Source organism: Cynocephalus volans, chromosome 8 (assembly GCF_027409185.1).
Source record: "Cynocephalus volans isolate mCynVol1 chromosome 8, mCynVol1.pri, whole genome shotgun sequence".
NCBI classification, from domain to species: Eukaryota; Metazoa; Chordata; class Mammalia; order Dermoptera; family Cynocephalidae; genus Cynocephalus; species Cynocephalus volans.
In genome coordinates this window covers 17,111,642-17,127,816 of record NC_084467.1, presented here as the reverse complement: position 1 = coordinate 17,127,816, position 16,175 = coordinate 17,111,642, and the positions used below count along the sequence as shown (strand labels likewise).

Here is a 16,175-nt window from a genome sequence, read left to right as displayed (position 1 = left end):
ACGTCATTGAATGTAACTCTTGACAGGTTTTCTAAACAAAAAGAAAATGAAGTGGAAGGAATCATCAAAATGTAGCACCTGTGTAAGAGAAGGGGGAATGTGGGTGATTTTTTAATAATCTATTTGCCAAAGTGGAACTCTCTAAAATGTGGCCAACGTTAACGTTCTGCAAAAGGAAAAGAAAAAGGAATTGTTGACTCTCTTAAGATAGAATGAATTATTGACACTTCAATGATTTTAAAATGAGAATGAAATTGTTAGCGTCACTTGAGTAAAAGAAAGCATTGCCACGTTGATCCTTTTTCATTTTTAAAAGGGAATTGATCACTTGACAGGCCTTGAAAAAAAGGGAATTGAAGTATTGACATTGTGCTTTTTCAAAAAGTGGATTGTTGGCTTTTGATGATTTAGGAAACAAAAGCAAAAAATTGTTTGCGTTGACGTGCTAATCATTACTAAAAAATTGTTATTGACAATATGGTTTTTAAAAGATTTGGAGGCTTCTGCTCAGGATGGCAGAATAGATGGTCCCCAGCATCATTCTTTCCCACAGTCAACCAATTTACTACTGTTATAAAGCTACGACAGCCAAGCTGGGGCTGCTAGAGCTCAGGGGCTCAGGGGCTCAGGAGAAGAGGGGGAGAGACCTACAGAGTTCACGAAAGCAGGAGAAGCCACGATGAGAGAAAGGAAGGACTGCTCCTACCATTTCCAGCCCGGGCCGCTACAAGCCTGGCCCTGCTGAGCGCACAGTTCAGAAGCTGACAAAAGCCATAGCTGTGCCCTTCGGATGAAGTTTCTTGGAGGTGGCAGGGGGGAAGAGGCCCTTGGTGGCCCCTAGGCCAGTAAGGCCACTAATAGGGTTCTTGTGGACCCATATAGGAGCAAGCAGCCACAGACAACTGAAAAAAGAGCCACTGAGAGGCTGGTGAGTCATCACAAGGGACCTGCAAACAGCCGTCCCATGGGAAGTGTTTGGAGAGCAGGCAGTGGGGGGAACAATGGGGCACAGCAAGGACAGCTGATCTGTCCCCCAGTCAGCACAGGACCACTCAGTGCCGTCTTGTTAGGAATATAGAACTGCAGGGGGTGCAGTTTGCTGAAAAGACCCAGTCCCAGACCAGAGTTTCTACACAACCCAGGTGTGCCAGATCTCCCGGAGACCTGGAAGTACCTGCAAAGTCAACCATTAAAACCCGAGCTACACAGAAAGCCTTCCCCAGGGAATCAGCAGCAAAGCAGCAATTTAGTTCAAGCACAGGGCTCAAGTACTGGTCCCCACAGGAGGTTTCCCCATTTTAGAAGTAAGTAAAGGACAACAAATTAGTTCCAGTACAGAGTTTAAGTAGTGGGAATAGCGAATAGTCCAACACAGAACTGAAAGAAAAAACAAAATACCCACAGACCAGACACAAAGTTTGATATTAACCAGTAAAGATCTCACTTCACCAAAGAACACCCATAAAACCGAGAAGGACAGGAAGCCCCCTGATCCCCCAAGCCAGGGAGGAGGGAGGGCCAGGGGCCTCAGCGATGACCCCCAACACCCAAAACCAGTCCAGTGACAATCACTGAATAGACACAGGAAGCACCCTGGACTTCTGAGCCAGGGCAGTCACAGACACACACACACACACACACACACACACAGACACACACACACACACACACACACACAGACACACACACACAGACACACACACACACACACCATCTGCAACCAGCCCAGTTACAACCACTGAAGCACTGCTGGAAGTCCCCCTGGCCAGGGCAGTCACAGACACACACAGACACACACACACACACACACACACACACACACACACACACACACACACACACACACACACACACACACACACACACACACACACCCCATCTGCAACCAGCCCAGTTACAACCACTGAAGCACTGCTGGAAGCCCCCTGGTCTCCCGAGCCAGGGCAGTAGGGGGCTGAGGGCTTCAACCACAACCCCCTGACATCTGCATTCAGCCCAGTAACTCACCACTGGAAATCCCCTGGTCTCCCCTCCAGGAATGAGGGGGTGCCAAGAGTCTCAACCACACCTCCCCACCTTCTTCCTTCTCCCACCCTATCTCCTTCCCCCTTCCCCTCTCCGCCTCCCACCCAAATGCTCCACAACAACTTAAAATGTCAGAACAGATGGAGCCAGAGACCAACCCCTTATCCTGCGACCAGCAAGGAGCACGCCCAAAACACCATTTCCTTGAGGGTGGCCTACCACAGACACCACAATAGCCACAGCTGCTACAAAAGTGGCTAGACACCACAGCCACCAACCGTGCAGATGGCCCACCAGCGACATAAGTGCACTAACAAAAGGAGAGTCACCAGCGGAGTCCAAAGAAAAGAAGAGGATGTCTCTCTCCACAAAGCCCATTCCAGAGTGACAGAAGAAGCATCTGCTCTATAATAATAGTGGGGGACCTGGTCACACCTCTCTTAGCACTGGACAGATCATCTAGGCAACAAATCAACAGAGGAACCATTACTCTTTCAGACGGAGAGAAGAAGTCTAGGGTTATCAGAGGTGGGGGGTAGGGAGGGGAGATGGGGAGAGATTGGACAAGGGGCATAAACAGCAAGTACGATTTGCTATAATGTATTGCTAATAATATTGAATGATGAACATATGTCAATGTTGAACCCAAGATATATGTATAATCAATTATGATTTAATAAAAAGAAAAGCATAGTCTACAGACTTCCGGCTCTGGGAGAATATAAAGAGGTGTGTGTAGGAGGAGGAAGTAACAGGTGAATAGTAAGCACAGCCTCCTTGCTACCTGAGGGAAGTGACTCCAGATTCATAAAGTGAAGTGTGGCCTCCCCACCTCTCCCTGCTGTTTCATCGTAAAGTAAGACCCTCATAAGTTCAAGGAGTTTCTCCACAGTACAAGAAATAAAAAAATAAAAGATTTGACTTGTGAGACGTGGGAAGTTTTATAAAGGGAAAATTGAATTGTTGATCAAATTGTGGGCAATTTTACGCAAGATTTCTTACTCTCTGCTGCCCATGTGTGGTGAGAAGGGGGTCATAGCTGCTCGCAGTGGCCCCTGAGGATGGGGAGAGGTCCCCTGGGGACCCACTGCCCAGCCACAGTGTGGGATTACACCGGTGTCACTGCCCTTTATCCTGAAACTATCTTGGAAAATTATCCAATGGCCCTTCCCTCACCCACTGGGAGGAAGTGGACACTCAGCCTTTGCATCCCTGCTGTGCCTGGGCAGCACATGACAGTACATGTCACCGGGCACTGTCTGTCTGACTCAATAACAATGATTCGTGTATGTGTGGTTCCAGAACTTCCTCCCGTCCTGCCCTGCTCCCTGTGGGGCAGAAGTCTCTGCTCCATTTGACTGTGTTCTTTCCCTGCCCTCACTCTGGCCTTGCCAGACCAGTTCTTGAGATTTAGTAAGAGCTGGAATGAGGTTAAGGGCTGGAGGAGAGTTTTATGGGGAAGGATTGAGATGCCAGGAGTGGTTTTAGGAGAAAAATGTGGGCAGTTTGTAATGTGTCGAGGTAATGGAAGGGAAAAGAAAAAAATGGAAATTTGAAGCATTGTTGATACAATCACTTGGGAGAACAATTTGGCAGTTGGTAAAGTTGAAAATGAGTACACCCTCCCACTCAGCAATTCCATTTTTTGGAATATACCCTAAAGAAAATCTCACAAATGTGCCCCTCAGATATGTCCAAGGATGTCCACTGAAGCACGGTTTGTAATCACAAAATATCGGACCTGCTCTAAATGTCCATAAGTAGGGGAAAGGATAAGGAACTAGTGTTATGATGCGATGGGACACTCTACAAACCAGCAACGAACTAGAGATGTATAAAGCAGCATGGTTAGACCTCAAAAACATAAGATTGAATGAAAAAAGCAAGCCGCAGGACAGTCCATACAGCATGAATATCTGCATGTATTTCTTTAAAACCAAAACAATGCAAAATATTGTTTATGGATATCCATATATGTGATAAAAACATAACTGCATGGAGTAGAAGAAGAAATTCCAAACTCATTTTATCAGTCAGGACAGGTTAGGTCCATGCTGCTGTAAGAAACAACACCAAGAATCTTAGTGGCTCATAACAACAGAGTTTATTTCTTGGTTGTGCTCCATGTCCATTGGGGTCATCAAGGGCTCTGTTCCACATGTTCTCACTCTAGGATCAGGCCGACTAGCAGCCACCAGATGTCATGGCAGAGGGAAGGAGAGCTTAGCAAATCACCCTGTCTCTCAAAGCTTCACCTTGGCCAAAGCAAGCCACACGGCCAAACCTGCCTTTAAGGGGGCCAGGCAAGAGCTACCCTATTATGTGCCTAAAAGGAAAAGCATTGCTATTTTGTACACAGCCCTATACCCATCACGATAATGACCTTTGGGAAGAGTACCAAGGGGTCTCTACCTTAACCGTAATCATTATTTTTAAAAACATGAAGCAAAGACCAGCCTGTGGCTCATTTGGGAGAGCGTGGTGCTGACAACACCAAGTCAAGGGTTAAGATCCCCTTACCGGTCATCTTTTTAAAAAAATTAAATAAAAAATAAATAAATAAAAGAAAAATTTTTTAAAAGAAAAAAGAAAAATAAAAACATGAAGCAAAAATATATAATTTGTTAGGTCTTAAGGGAGAATACCTACTTTGTTGTTTGCTATATTATTTTCCATTTTGTATCTTTTAAGCTTCTGAAAATTAAAGTATACTTCTTAAAGGGAAGGTACAAATGGAACAGCATTAATGTTAAAAATTAGTTATCATGTGCTTGCTGGGACCATGTTTCCTTTCACGGTGTTCAGGAGAAACATGAGGAAAGGGATTCAGTTGTTTCGTCTGCCTGGAATTGGGCTCTCTGACCTCAGCAGCAACGTGCTGGGCTCGGGCCTCGTGCACAGCACCGCGGGTGCACCTGTGTGTTCATCTTCACCCCACTGCAGCAAGTGCTCTCCCTGGGGTTGTCTGACTCACCTTGGCACCCCCAGCCCTGAACCTGCCATAAGGCAGGTACCTGGTAAATGTGTAATGAATAACTCTGATATGCTCATTACTCGTTAAACAACAAGCCACTTCGGGGCAGGAACCACATCCTCATCCCCCTCTCAGCTCTCCTCTAGAACAAGGAATGAATGTTTGTTGAATGAATAAATGACCACACCCTTCCTTCTCCAACCCATCAATGGAAGCAGAAAACACATGGTCCTTCCCACCCTACCAAGAGTCTCCCAAGAGTCTGTTTTTCTGCCGATTTTGCCATGTTTTTATACCTGCATTGAAAAGCCACTGATTTCTGTGTGATTTTACACTAGGATGACCAACTTGTCTCAGCTTTCCTGGGACTTTCCCAGTTTTAGCACTAAAAGTGCTGCATCCTAGGAAACTGCTCAGTCCCAGGCAAACCAGGATGGTTGGTCTCTCCATAGCAACTCCTATCTCATGTGTTTCTCATCTTCATATGACAGGGCTGGATCTGATCTCATTTCTGCATAACAGAGCTAAGGTTCTAAGAACAGGCCAAAGGGGAATACGTGAGCCAATGAAGGAAGAAAGATTCAACTTGGGAATTTCTGAGAGATCTTTATTCTATACAATTGATGTTGAGGCAGCACTTCCGTGGGCATGTTGATCCTAGTTCTTTGCCTATGGTCTGGAAAAAGAGGGCATGGGGAACGGAAGAGTCTAGTTAGTAGCATAGGTTCTGGAGCTGGATGCAACTTTGTTCCGTGCCCAGCCCTTCCACTCATGAGCTGTGTGACCCTGGGAGAGTGACTTGACCTCTCTGAGCCTGTGTTTCCTCATCTGTATGTTAGGGGTAATAATAGTATTTACCTCATGGGATTTCCTGATTAAGCTATTAACTGAGGTTCTCCTTACAGCACCTGGCACAAGTGGCCTATAAATCATACCTGATACTGTTATGAACACCTGTCCCCAGGTGAGGTCACTGCCCTCACTGCGGTCCGAGGCCCCCATCACTGCTCTCACCACAATTCATTAATACTGTTCATTTCATCACCTGTTTCCCACCAGCTGGCCCTTTGTCTGGCATATCTTTCTATCCTCCATGAGAAAAAGGACCAGAGGAGGCACTTCATAAACATTTGTTGAAATAAGGAAGTTCAGCAGTAGTTCAAAGCCCCACCCAGAGCCATCAAGGTTCTTCGGGCCCCACTGGAGCAGAAAACATCCCCAAGCCCCCTTAAATGACCACCAAGGGACGCCCACCACTGACCTTCAGGCCCCCTTTAGGGTCAGTTCTTTCTCACCTGTCCCCTCAGCACCTTTCTGAACAGCCACCACCCTGGGGCCCTCCGGGTGTCCTGTTCTCCTCACCTCCTCGATCCAGTCGATGAAGGCTGAGATCCGAGTGAACACTGTGGGCTTCCTGAGGGTGTTGCAGCCAAGGGAAGAAACAAAGCTGGTCACACCGTGGACCTGCCAGGTGCCATCCTCTGCAGGGCAGTTGAGGGGTCCTCCAGAGTCACCCTGGAATGAGTTGGAAGGAGTTGGTTCCAAGCCTTAGGGATTTGAGACACCCCCCATTACTTGACCTCTCTGACCCTTAGTTTGCCCATTTTTGTCCTTTTTTCTTTTTTTTTAAAGATGACCGGTAAAGGGAACTTTCCCCTTGACTTGGTGTTGTCAGCACCACGCTCTCCCAGTGAGCTAACCAGCCACCCCTATATGGGATCTGAACCCATGGCCTTGGTGTTATCAGCACCGCACTCTCCAGAGTGAGCCACGGGCCAGCCCCTTAGTTTGCCCATTTTTGATGAGGAATAATAATATCGGTCTTACAAGATCGTTTGAGAATTAAATGAGATGATAAACATTCTTAGCACAACAGCAACAGTAGAGAGGAAACACTTGACAAACGGTAGTTCCCATTATTAGTACCACTTAATTATTAAGATTATTATTCACATGCACTTATAATACAATGATACTATACTCAATGTTTAGTTATAACTTCAGAACCACAGAGTTGGTGTGACTTCAAAGTCACGGTGCCTGTATCCCTTGCTATGCTAAGGATGAGGGAGGGACAGTGACTTGTCCCAGGTCAAGTCAGGGTGTGAGCTGGGACTAGAATCCAGGGTCCTGACTCCTAGGCCCGGGCTCCGTGTCTGGGTGATGCAGGTTTCCTCCAATTCCTGCCTGGCCTGGAAACTGAATGGGGCAAGCAGGAAAGATACCTCCTCCACTTTCTAGGCAGACGGCAGATGTGCCTCAGGGCCCTGCAGGCCCAGCGGCATCTTGGGCAGGTGACAGCTGACTCACATTGCAGCCGGAACGGATGTCCCCGCCGGCACACACCATGGTCTCCTTCACGGTGGAGCCCCACCAGGTACGCTGGGAGCAGTGTTCATAGTCCACCACGGGCAGCAGGGCCTGCTGCAGAATGTCTGGGAGTTCCCCGCCGGCTGTGGGGACAGAGAAAATGGAGTGGGGACTCTGGGTGTGCAGAGCTGGGAGCCCCAGAGTGGGGAACATTCAAGGCACACAGCTCTTCTGGCCTGACAGGGACTGTCCTCCCACTGCTTATTATGGTCCTGGATGCTTTGTGCACCATTATACCTCCAGCACCTGGCATGCAGGGGACACTAAAACATGTTCAATGGAACATTCCAGTTGGGGAGGATGGAGGGAGAAGGCTGCAGCTGGAGAGAAATGGGAGAAAAATGCCAAGAACCAGTCCTGGGGTCACCTTCAACTCCCGGCCCTGTCTTTCTGCCACTGTCCCTTTGGCCTGCTAGAGGGGTCAGCACGTACTGGAGAGACGTCCCCAGCCAGTGATGTAGCAGGGTGTGTCATGGGTCAGGATGTCACCAGCAGGAGGAAGGCAGGCAGGCTGGACTCTGTCTCCCAGCTCAGCGCTGCTCGAGAGCTTGATGAGGGCGATGTCATTGCTGGGGACGAGGGAAGAGTCATGGGGAGACTGGTCCCCCAGCGGGACCAGTTCTAACCTCCCAGTCTTTGCTTCAGGCGCTTTCACCTCTGGGAAACCCCCACTGCTCCGTTCCCCCTCCAAATCCATTCTTAAGGCTGAGCAATTTCCTTTCTTTTTTCTTTTCTTTTTTTGCTTTTACTTTTTTTCTTTTACTGTTCTATCTTTTTTTGAGCAACTTTAAGAAGCCCTCCCAGCCCCTCAGCTCACGCTGACCCTTGGCCTTCCTAATTGTCTGACTTTTACAGCAGTGGTTCTCACACTGCAGCTGCACCAGGTCACCTGGAGAGCTTGTTAAAACACCGCTTGCTGGGTCCCTCCCCAGAGTGTCTCATGCAGGGGGTCTGGGCTGAGGCCCAAGAACTCACGTTTCTTCCAGGTTCCCTGGTGAGGCTGATGCTGTCGGCCCAGGGCCCACACTTTGAGAACCACTACTGTGACTTCCTCTGCCTGCTTGTCACCCAGATTTCACCTGGATCTGCTTTTTCTCTCTGCTTACCCCAGGAGCCCTGTGAGGGTGGCTGGGTGTCCCTGCTGTGATGGCCCCGCACTCCTATGCTGCACTTCTGGGGACTCTGCACCCTCCTTTGACCCTCTCACCAAAAAAACTGAGCCACCCGGACATTTAATTTTGTGTACACTTGAGGGGCTGATGATTGTCCCCTTGGGGCTGCCCAGTAGCAGTTAGTTAGAGCTCAGTGTTATAACATCAAAGTCAAGGGTTCAGATCCCAGTATCGGCCAGCAGCCGCCAAAAAATACAAGATTGTCTCGACCTTCACAACCACCCAGGAAGTCCTGACCTTTGATAAATGGCAAAACTGAAGCCCAGAGAAGGGCAGTGACTTGCCCGGGCCACAGAGAGTTAGTGTCAGAGCCTGACTCAGTCCAGTGCCCCTCCTTCGGCCCACGGTGACAGGAAGCCAGGAGGTACTGGATGAGCATCTGAAAGGAGGAGCCCTTGGATGTGCAGGGGGGCACCAGAGGACTGCTGGGTTCTGAGGCCAACCAGACAAGTGGCTTTAGGGGAGTTCCTGCCCCTCCCTGAGCCCTGCTGTCCCCTGTGTAGGAAGAGATGATTGGCTTTGAAAATCCTTCTAGGCTCTGCTGGCTCCAGCCCTGAGCGTGTGGGACATGGGCACACGCTGCTGGACCAAGCCCCACTGTCCCTGGGAGTCTCCTCAGATTTGGCTTCAGATCATGGAGGGATGAGTGGAGGAGGCCGTGGGTCCCAAGCCTGAGAGTTTACTCACCCACAGGCCACGCAGTCGGAGTTCCAGTCTGGGTGTACGAAGATGTTCTCATTATTAATAGGGATCACCTGCTCAGTGCCCTCCGTCACAGCCAGGTTATAGTCGCCCAACACCACCTGGTAGGTCCGGGAGCTCCTGCCGGTGGGGGTGAGGTTAGTCTGGGCTTTACTGGCCAACCTCCCTCCTCTCCCACAGTCACCCACTGCCCTGGGTCTCATGCAGGGACAGGAGTAAGTGAGCGAACTCACGAGATGCAGTGGCCCGCGGTCACAACCCAGTCGGCGTCAATGAGGGTGCCCCCACAGGTGAGGTGGTAGGTCCCAGAGTACTTATACTTCAAGGCGACCTGGTGGCCGAGGAGGAAAGAGCCTGAGTGGTCTGAGCCCCATAATAAGGGTTGCTGCCATGGCTGTGCAAGCTGTGTACTCTACAACCCTAGAGGACACCATTCACACAGAAATAACGGCACCCTCTGAAATGTGCAGTGCACAACCTGCACAACTGCTTATGGGAGCCCTATCACTTTCCTGCTGGGATCACATCCTGATTCTCCAGAGCCTCCCACCACAGGCACTATGACCTCCCTGGGGACCCCAACACTCTCTGCTCTCTAGGGTACCCAATCCTTTTGTCTCTTGAGAGCCCCCTGATGCCCTCTGCTCCATCAGTCCTCCCATTCTTCTGAACCTCAGATCTTTTGAGGCCGCTTGGATCTTCTGAACACAACTCGCTCTGAGTCCTCTGCCTCTTTTCTAATTTCCTACACATCTGACTTTCAATACCTCCCTCTGGACCAAGAATTGACAAACGATGGCCCATGGGCCAAATCTAGCTTGTGGTATGTTTTCCTTCATAACGATTTATTGAAATATAGTCACACTCATTCATTTACGTATTGCCTATGGCTACTTTCATGCTTCAGTGGCAGAGTTAAGTCATTGCTATGGAAACCATATGACCAACAAAGACTGAAGTATTTACTCTCTGGTCCTTTACAGGACAAGCGTCCAGGCCCTATCCAATAGAACTTTCTGTGATGATGGAAATGTTCTATGGCTTTCCTGTCCAATATGGTAGCCACTCGCCACATGTGGCTATTGAGCATTTGAAATGTGGCTAGAACAGAGGAACTGAATTTTTGACATGATTTAATTTAAATTAATTTGCATTTGAAGAGCTACATGTGCTCGTGGCTACTGTATTGGGCAGCACAGTAAGCCTCACCCTCTGTGCTCCCCTCCACTGGCCCCTATGGAGCCCTTCATCCTCTCATTTCTCTCAAACCACATAGCTCTGTTATAGAATTTGGGGAGTCTAGAAATGAGTCCCCCAAAACCTCCTCCCTAAACACAGTGTTTGAAATTCCACTATTACTGTGCCAACCCCTTGAGTTATGCATCACCCTTACCCTAGGTCCCACTTTTAAACTGCAAACAGCCCAGTGAGGTTTACAGACTGAATGGGCAAGACTTCCATGTGAAGTGCATTGTCCACGGGTTTCCTGTCCCTTGGGAGCTGGAGCAAGTCATAGAAAAGGAAGCGGTGGGGCCAACACTGCATGCCTCACAGTCAGAGCTTGGGGTCCAGAGACCACAGTGGGGGTTAGCGCAACAGGTCTTGCTCTTACCTGCCAGGGCCAGTTGCAGGGGTCCGCGTTCTCACCATTGACAACTCGGCTGGAGAGGTGGTAGGAACGGTGGCCATAGCCTGAGGCTAGAGGGGAGAGTACAGGTGTCATTCAGCCATAGGGTCCCCAAAAGAAAAGAGAATGCTAGGGTCCCAGTTCTAGCCGTGCCACAAACTGGCTGTGTGACCCTGTGCAAGCAAGCCCCTTTCCCTCTCTGGACCTCAGTAGCCACAAGTGAACAGTGAGCATTCTGATTACAGCAGGGGTTTCCAGAGTCCCAGGAGTCCGAGAATGGAGATGAAAACGCGGCCTCTTTCAGTGGGAGGATTAAAGAGGTTGATCCACTTAGAACCGTGACTGGTGCCCAGTGAGCCCTCAGAAAGTGGTAGCTATTGTCCTAAAGAGTGGAGACTTAGAAGTAAGACTGCCTGGGTTCAAAGTGCGGCTCTGCCCTTTGTTCTAGGATGAGCTACTTTACTTCTCTGAGGGTCAGTTTCCGCATTTATAAAATAGACATAATAATAGTACTGACCTCAGGGGGCTGGTATGAGAATTACATGAGATAACATAAGAAAAAACCCTCAGCATTCTGCCTGGCATATAGTAAGCACTCAATAAGTGTTATCTGTTACCATTATTGTCAGTCAAGGGAGGCTGCTTGGAGGAGGTGGCCCCCAGCTGGAATGCGATACAGCAGAGAGACCAGGAGAAGGCCAGACCACAAGACATGGAGCCAGGTGTGGGAAGTGTGAAAAGAGAGCTGGAGTGTTAAGCAGAGTGGAAAACCCAACTCAAGCCATCTGAATGCAGAGTCCAAACTCTTAACCTTTAGACTTTGTTTACTGCCCCTATCAAGGACTCCCACCCCAGCCCTTTAGGTGCTGGATTCTCCTGATGCAGCACCAAGCTGAAAGACCCCACAATTGTGTTCCAGGTACATGCTGAAACCCCCCCATGAAACCAGGTGTTTGGGGTCATGGGACCCAGGGTGGGTGGTGGATTTTAAAGTCTCCCACCCCAGAAGGGCACAGACACAGGCTGGGATCTTACCATAGGCTGCCAATAGGATGGAACTCAGCAGCCAGAACATCATGAGTTTTGAGAAGGTAGGTATGGGACACGGAGCCTGGGACACTAATATAGAGCAGAAGGCAAGTGGAGGGGGGCCAGACTGGACCCCATCTCAGAACAGGTGGTGAAACACCAAGTCTCCCATGGTCCAAGGCCACAGCCTCCACCCACTGCAGAAGGAGTGACAGCCAATGGACGGAGCCAGGGTTCCCTCCATGGGACTGCACAGGTGGCATTGAATGGCCAGCTGATAACAGGGGAGCAGGAAGGGAAGTTCACATCAGAACAAGCTGGTCTCTTTCAGGAAAGAACAAGGGCACTGGAATGGGTCAGACTTGGGTTCAAATCCTAGCTGTGCCCCTCCAAGCTCTGCGACCTTGTGCACATGCCTTAACCTCTCCAAGTTTCAGGTTTCTTATCTATAACATGAGATTAATGGGTACCCACCTCGATTAAGAAATAAAAAATAATGTTGAGCACTTTCTGTCTGTATGTAATACTCACTGTTCTAGGGGACACAGCCTTGAACAATACATGGTCCCAGCCCTCCTGGAGCTTGAGTCTAGTGGGGGAGACAATGACAAATCAACCCAAAAGAAGGGTATTTCTGATTGTGGTTGTGTTAGGTGCTGTGAAGAGGATGAAACATGAGTGTTTGGGGCAGGAATGGGTGTAATTCATTTAGATGGGGAGAGGGAAAGAGACATTAGTGCTGAGGGGCTCATATTTGATTGAATCCTGAACGATAAGTAAGAGCCAGCCATGGGAAGCCCTGAAGGAAAAGCAGATGCAGAGCTCTGGAGGCTGGAATGAGCTTGGCTTGTTCAAGAAAAGGGAGGCCATTGTGGCTGCTGCTAAGTAGTCAAAGTGGAGAGAGGTGGGAGGTGAGGTGAGAGAAGAGGAGACTCCCAAAGCTGAATTCACATGCGATCCAGCAGTCCACTGCTGGATGTACACCCATGAGAAAGCCTTGCACATGCACCCCAGAGGACATGGACAAGAATGTTCACGGCAGCCCTGTCCTCAGTCCTCAGTAGCCACTTTAATGTCCATTGAGGCAAATAGATGAAGAGGTGTAGTTTATTCACACAGTAGACTGTAAATCAGCAGTCAAAAAGAATGAATCACAGTGACATGTCACAATGTAGATAATTTGTAGGAATACAAATTAAGGAGGGGAAAAAAAGTAGGTTCCAGAAGATTAAATGCAGTTAATACACTTTTTAAAGAATTAAAAATGACTAAAATGTTTAAATACACTTTCTAAGGAAGATGAATAGGTGGATAAAACTATATAAAAAGAGAAGCAAAGGCATGATAAACATAGTATTCCAGGTGATAGTTGGCTGAAGTCTGAGGTCTGTGACAGGGGGATAGATTAGATGTTACTAGAGGTTCTAGCTTTGTCTTGGCAGTTTTCGTTTTGGCTTTGTTGAAGGTTAATTTATGTCCAATAAAATTCACCAGGTTCTATAAGTGGTGACTTTTCAGTTACAATGTATTCCCTGTTTAAACTGCTTCCTTCTTTCAGTAAATTGTCATAATTAACCTCTCACTCTGTTGTTTCCTACCTGCCTTTTAAGATAAAGCCTCTGTTGCAGAAATCATGACTGTTTGCCTAAGGTGTTTTTCAAGACTGTTGGAGTTAGCTTGGCCCAGCACAAACTGGTCTAAACTGCTTGAGCCCAAAGACCTCTCTACAGAGCGCTCACAATGTCTGATGGGTGACCGTTTGATGACAGAGGGCTGAAAACACCACCTCCAGATCGTGCTAATGCCAACATTTTTTAAACATGTAGCCCACAGAGAGGCATGCAGACAGCTTGCACTGTGGAGATTACTGAAGAACTTCCTCAAACCCTTTATCCAATCAATACCCCCCCACACCTAGCACCACCTACAACCACTTCCCCATAAATGTCCCTTCTTTCCCACTGTTGGGAAGGCAGATCTGAGATTTATTTCTCCCATCTTCTCACTTGGCTGCTGTATTAGTCCGCTTTTGTTGCTTATAAGAAAGTACACTGAACTGGGTGATATATAAAGAAAGTTAAATTTATTGCTGACAATATCTGAGCCTGAGAAGTCCAAAGTCCATCTGGTGGTGGCAACAGTGACCCAGGGGACTCATATTGCAAGATGGTGGAAGTAGAGAGAGCAGAGAGAGACAGACTCTCTTCCTCTCTTAAAGCCCTCAGAACCATGCCTCCGACCACCAGTTTTAATCCATTCACTTCTGCAAGTTCCTGCAACCCAATCAGCTCTTCAACGTTCCACCTTTCAATTACCATAATAGGATTTGCCACACTCTTAACAGCCACAGTGGGGGCTGTTTCTAATACAGAAAACTTGGGGGACACAATAGAAACTTCAGGGAGTTTTGGGCTGACATAATTCAATCCACTACAGCTGCCTTGCAAATGAAATTTTTTCTCTGCTGCAAAGAACGGTGTCAATATTTGGCTTGCTGTGCATTGGGCAGTGGGCCCTGTTTGGTTACAGTTTCACTGTAAAATTTAATGACTTTTGACAAACATATACAGTCCTATAACCACCACCATAATCATGATATAGAACATTTTCATTACTCCTAAAATTTCTCTTCTGCCTTGTCACATTCTATGCCACCCTCACACCAGGCCCCTGGCAACCAGTGATCCACTTTTTCTCACTGTAGTCTTACCTTTTCCAGAATCTTTATGCAGAAAGTTTTAGAATCTTTAATGCAATAGTCAGTAGGTACCTTTTGTTTCTGGGCATCTTGTGCTTAGCTTAATGCTTTTCAGATTCATCCCTGTCATTATACTGGAAGATGCTGAGTCAGTTCCTTAAAATAACTGTTACATATCTAAAGTGGCCCATGAGTGGACTAAGATCCCTTTTCAGGTTTCCATGATGAGAGTATGTCATGGACTGAGGATTATGATGAATCCAGTCCTGCTACCTGAAATCCAAATTTAGAGAGAGAGAGAGAGCACAAGTGTGAATGAAAGAAAGCAAGAAATGAGACAGACATAGGTGAGGGCCAGACCCTGTAGGTCCTCTTTGTGGGTCAGAATGATTAGGTACTGGGTCTTTCTTCTAAGCATAAGGAAAAAGCCAGGGGTTTGAGGGGGAGGTGATTAAGTAGGGGAAAGACCTGGGTGCTGGAGGAGGACTGTAAGGGTGAGAGTGAGGGGACCAGCTGGAGCAGCGTTAGACACCTGGGTAAAGCATGGGTAGAGGGGCTTGGCCTGAGATTGTGGAGACAGAAATGGAGAGATACAGGCGGGATCAGGGTGTATTTTTAAGATAGAACAACACCTGGGATCATATCTGTGAGGTGTTAACTACAGTAAACTGTACAGCAAATAAGTAAATCTGGCACTAAATCAATGAACTTCATTCACACTAATTTGTGAAAAAACCTTAGCACATCCTTGCTGACTGTTGTAAACACCCTCCCAGCCCAGGGCCCTGCATCTTGTAGGTGTGTGATAAATTTCCTCAGACATCCTCAGTAATCTTAGTCGCTTGTCAACATCCAAATGCTCTAGGAAGCTCCTTCTTACCAGAGTATTTCGGACTCAGCGTAGAGCCTTCTTTTGGGGCACCCACATTTTGGAAGCCTTGGAGGAGGACAATGCTTGACTGCATTAAACAGACCCCAATGGTAGAAAGTCAGGCATGCAGCTGGGACGTAGCCCCTCTTATCACCCCCGCAGTGATGTCTGCCACTCCAGTCACCTGGACCCATGGGAAGTGTGTGAACACAACAGATGCAGCTGTGATCGTCCTTCAAACTGTGGTAAAAATAGCCATGCCCTCCATGACCCCCTGTCCCTCTGGGCCTGGTCATGTTTATTTGGTCAGCTTTGAAGCTCAGAGCCTTTCCCCAGACCCCGAGCTGAGGAAGAAAGAGGGAGGGGCCAGGAGGTGGCTAGGGAGACAGAAGGGCAGGGCAGATACTCCCAGACTGCCCTGCAGAATGTCTAAATGAGACAGGCCTGAAGATGATCTGATCCGACCTCTTCTACCTGACAGATGGGGAAATGATGACCCAGAGAAAGCCTGGAGTAGCTCAAGGCCTCCTGGTTTGTTAGTACTTGGCCTTGTAGAGGGTAACCCAAGGGTGCAGGAAGGGCCCCCCCCCCCCGACCTTCAAACAAGAAGTCTCCCCAACGTTTATCTGTGTGATCTGGAGCAAGTCCCAGCCTCCCTGTTGGCTCCACAGACAGACATGTGGCCACACTGTCCCTCTGCTTGGTTC

The 16,175-nt window shown here is 48.2% G+C and overlaps 1 protein-coding gene across 1 annotated transcript; it reads right to left on the bottom strand.

Annotated features, from left to right (window-relative positions):
• Nucleotides 1–5,593: 5,593 nt before the first annotated feature.
• On the bottom strand, nt 5,594–15,618 carry LOC134384480 (chymotrypsin-like elastase family member 3B). Its single transcript, XM_063106011.1, has 8 exons — nt 15,478–15,618; nt 10,856–10,941; nt 9,477–9,574; nt 9,229–9,363; nt 7,802–7,938; nt 7,310–7,452; nt 6,362–6,514; nt 5,594–5,675 (listed from the first exon to the last, which is right to left on the bottom strand). Exons 1-8 carry the CDS (start codon nt 15,560–15,562, stop codon nt 5,607–5,609), a joined length of 906 nt encoding a protein of 301 aa, XP_062962081.1. The 5' UTR covers nt 15,563–15,618; the 3' UTR covers nt 5,594–5,606.
• Nucleotides 15,619–16,175: the final 557 nt, after the last annotated feature.

What these genes read in the sequence shown, in the direction of transcription:
- LOC134384480 (XM_063106011.1), bottom strand. Translation starts at nt 15,562, where the DNA reads ATGCAGTCAAGCATTGTCCTCCTCCAAGGCTTCCAAAATGTGGGTGCC. An exon ending in CCTGCAACTGGCCCTGGCAG is followed by an intron (nt 9,575 to 10,855) that starts GTAAGAGCAAGA and finishes CTCGGCCACCAG; the next exon opens with GTCGCCTTGAAGTATAAGTA. An exon ending in TCCGACTGCGTGGCCTGTGG is followed by an intron (nt 7,939 to 9,228) that starts GTGAGTAAACTC and finishes CCTCGTCCCCAG; the next exon opens with CAATGACATCGCCCTCATCA.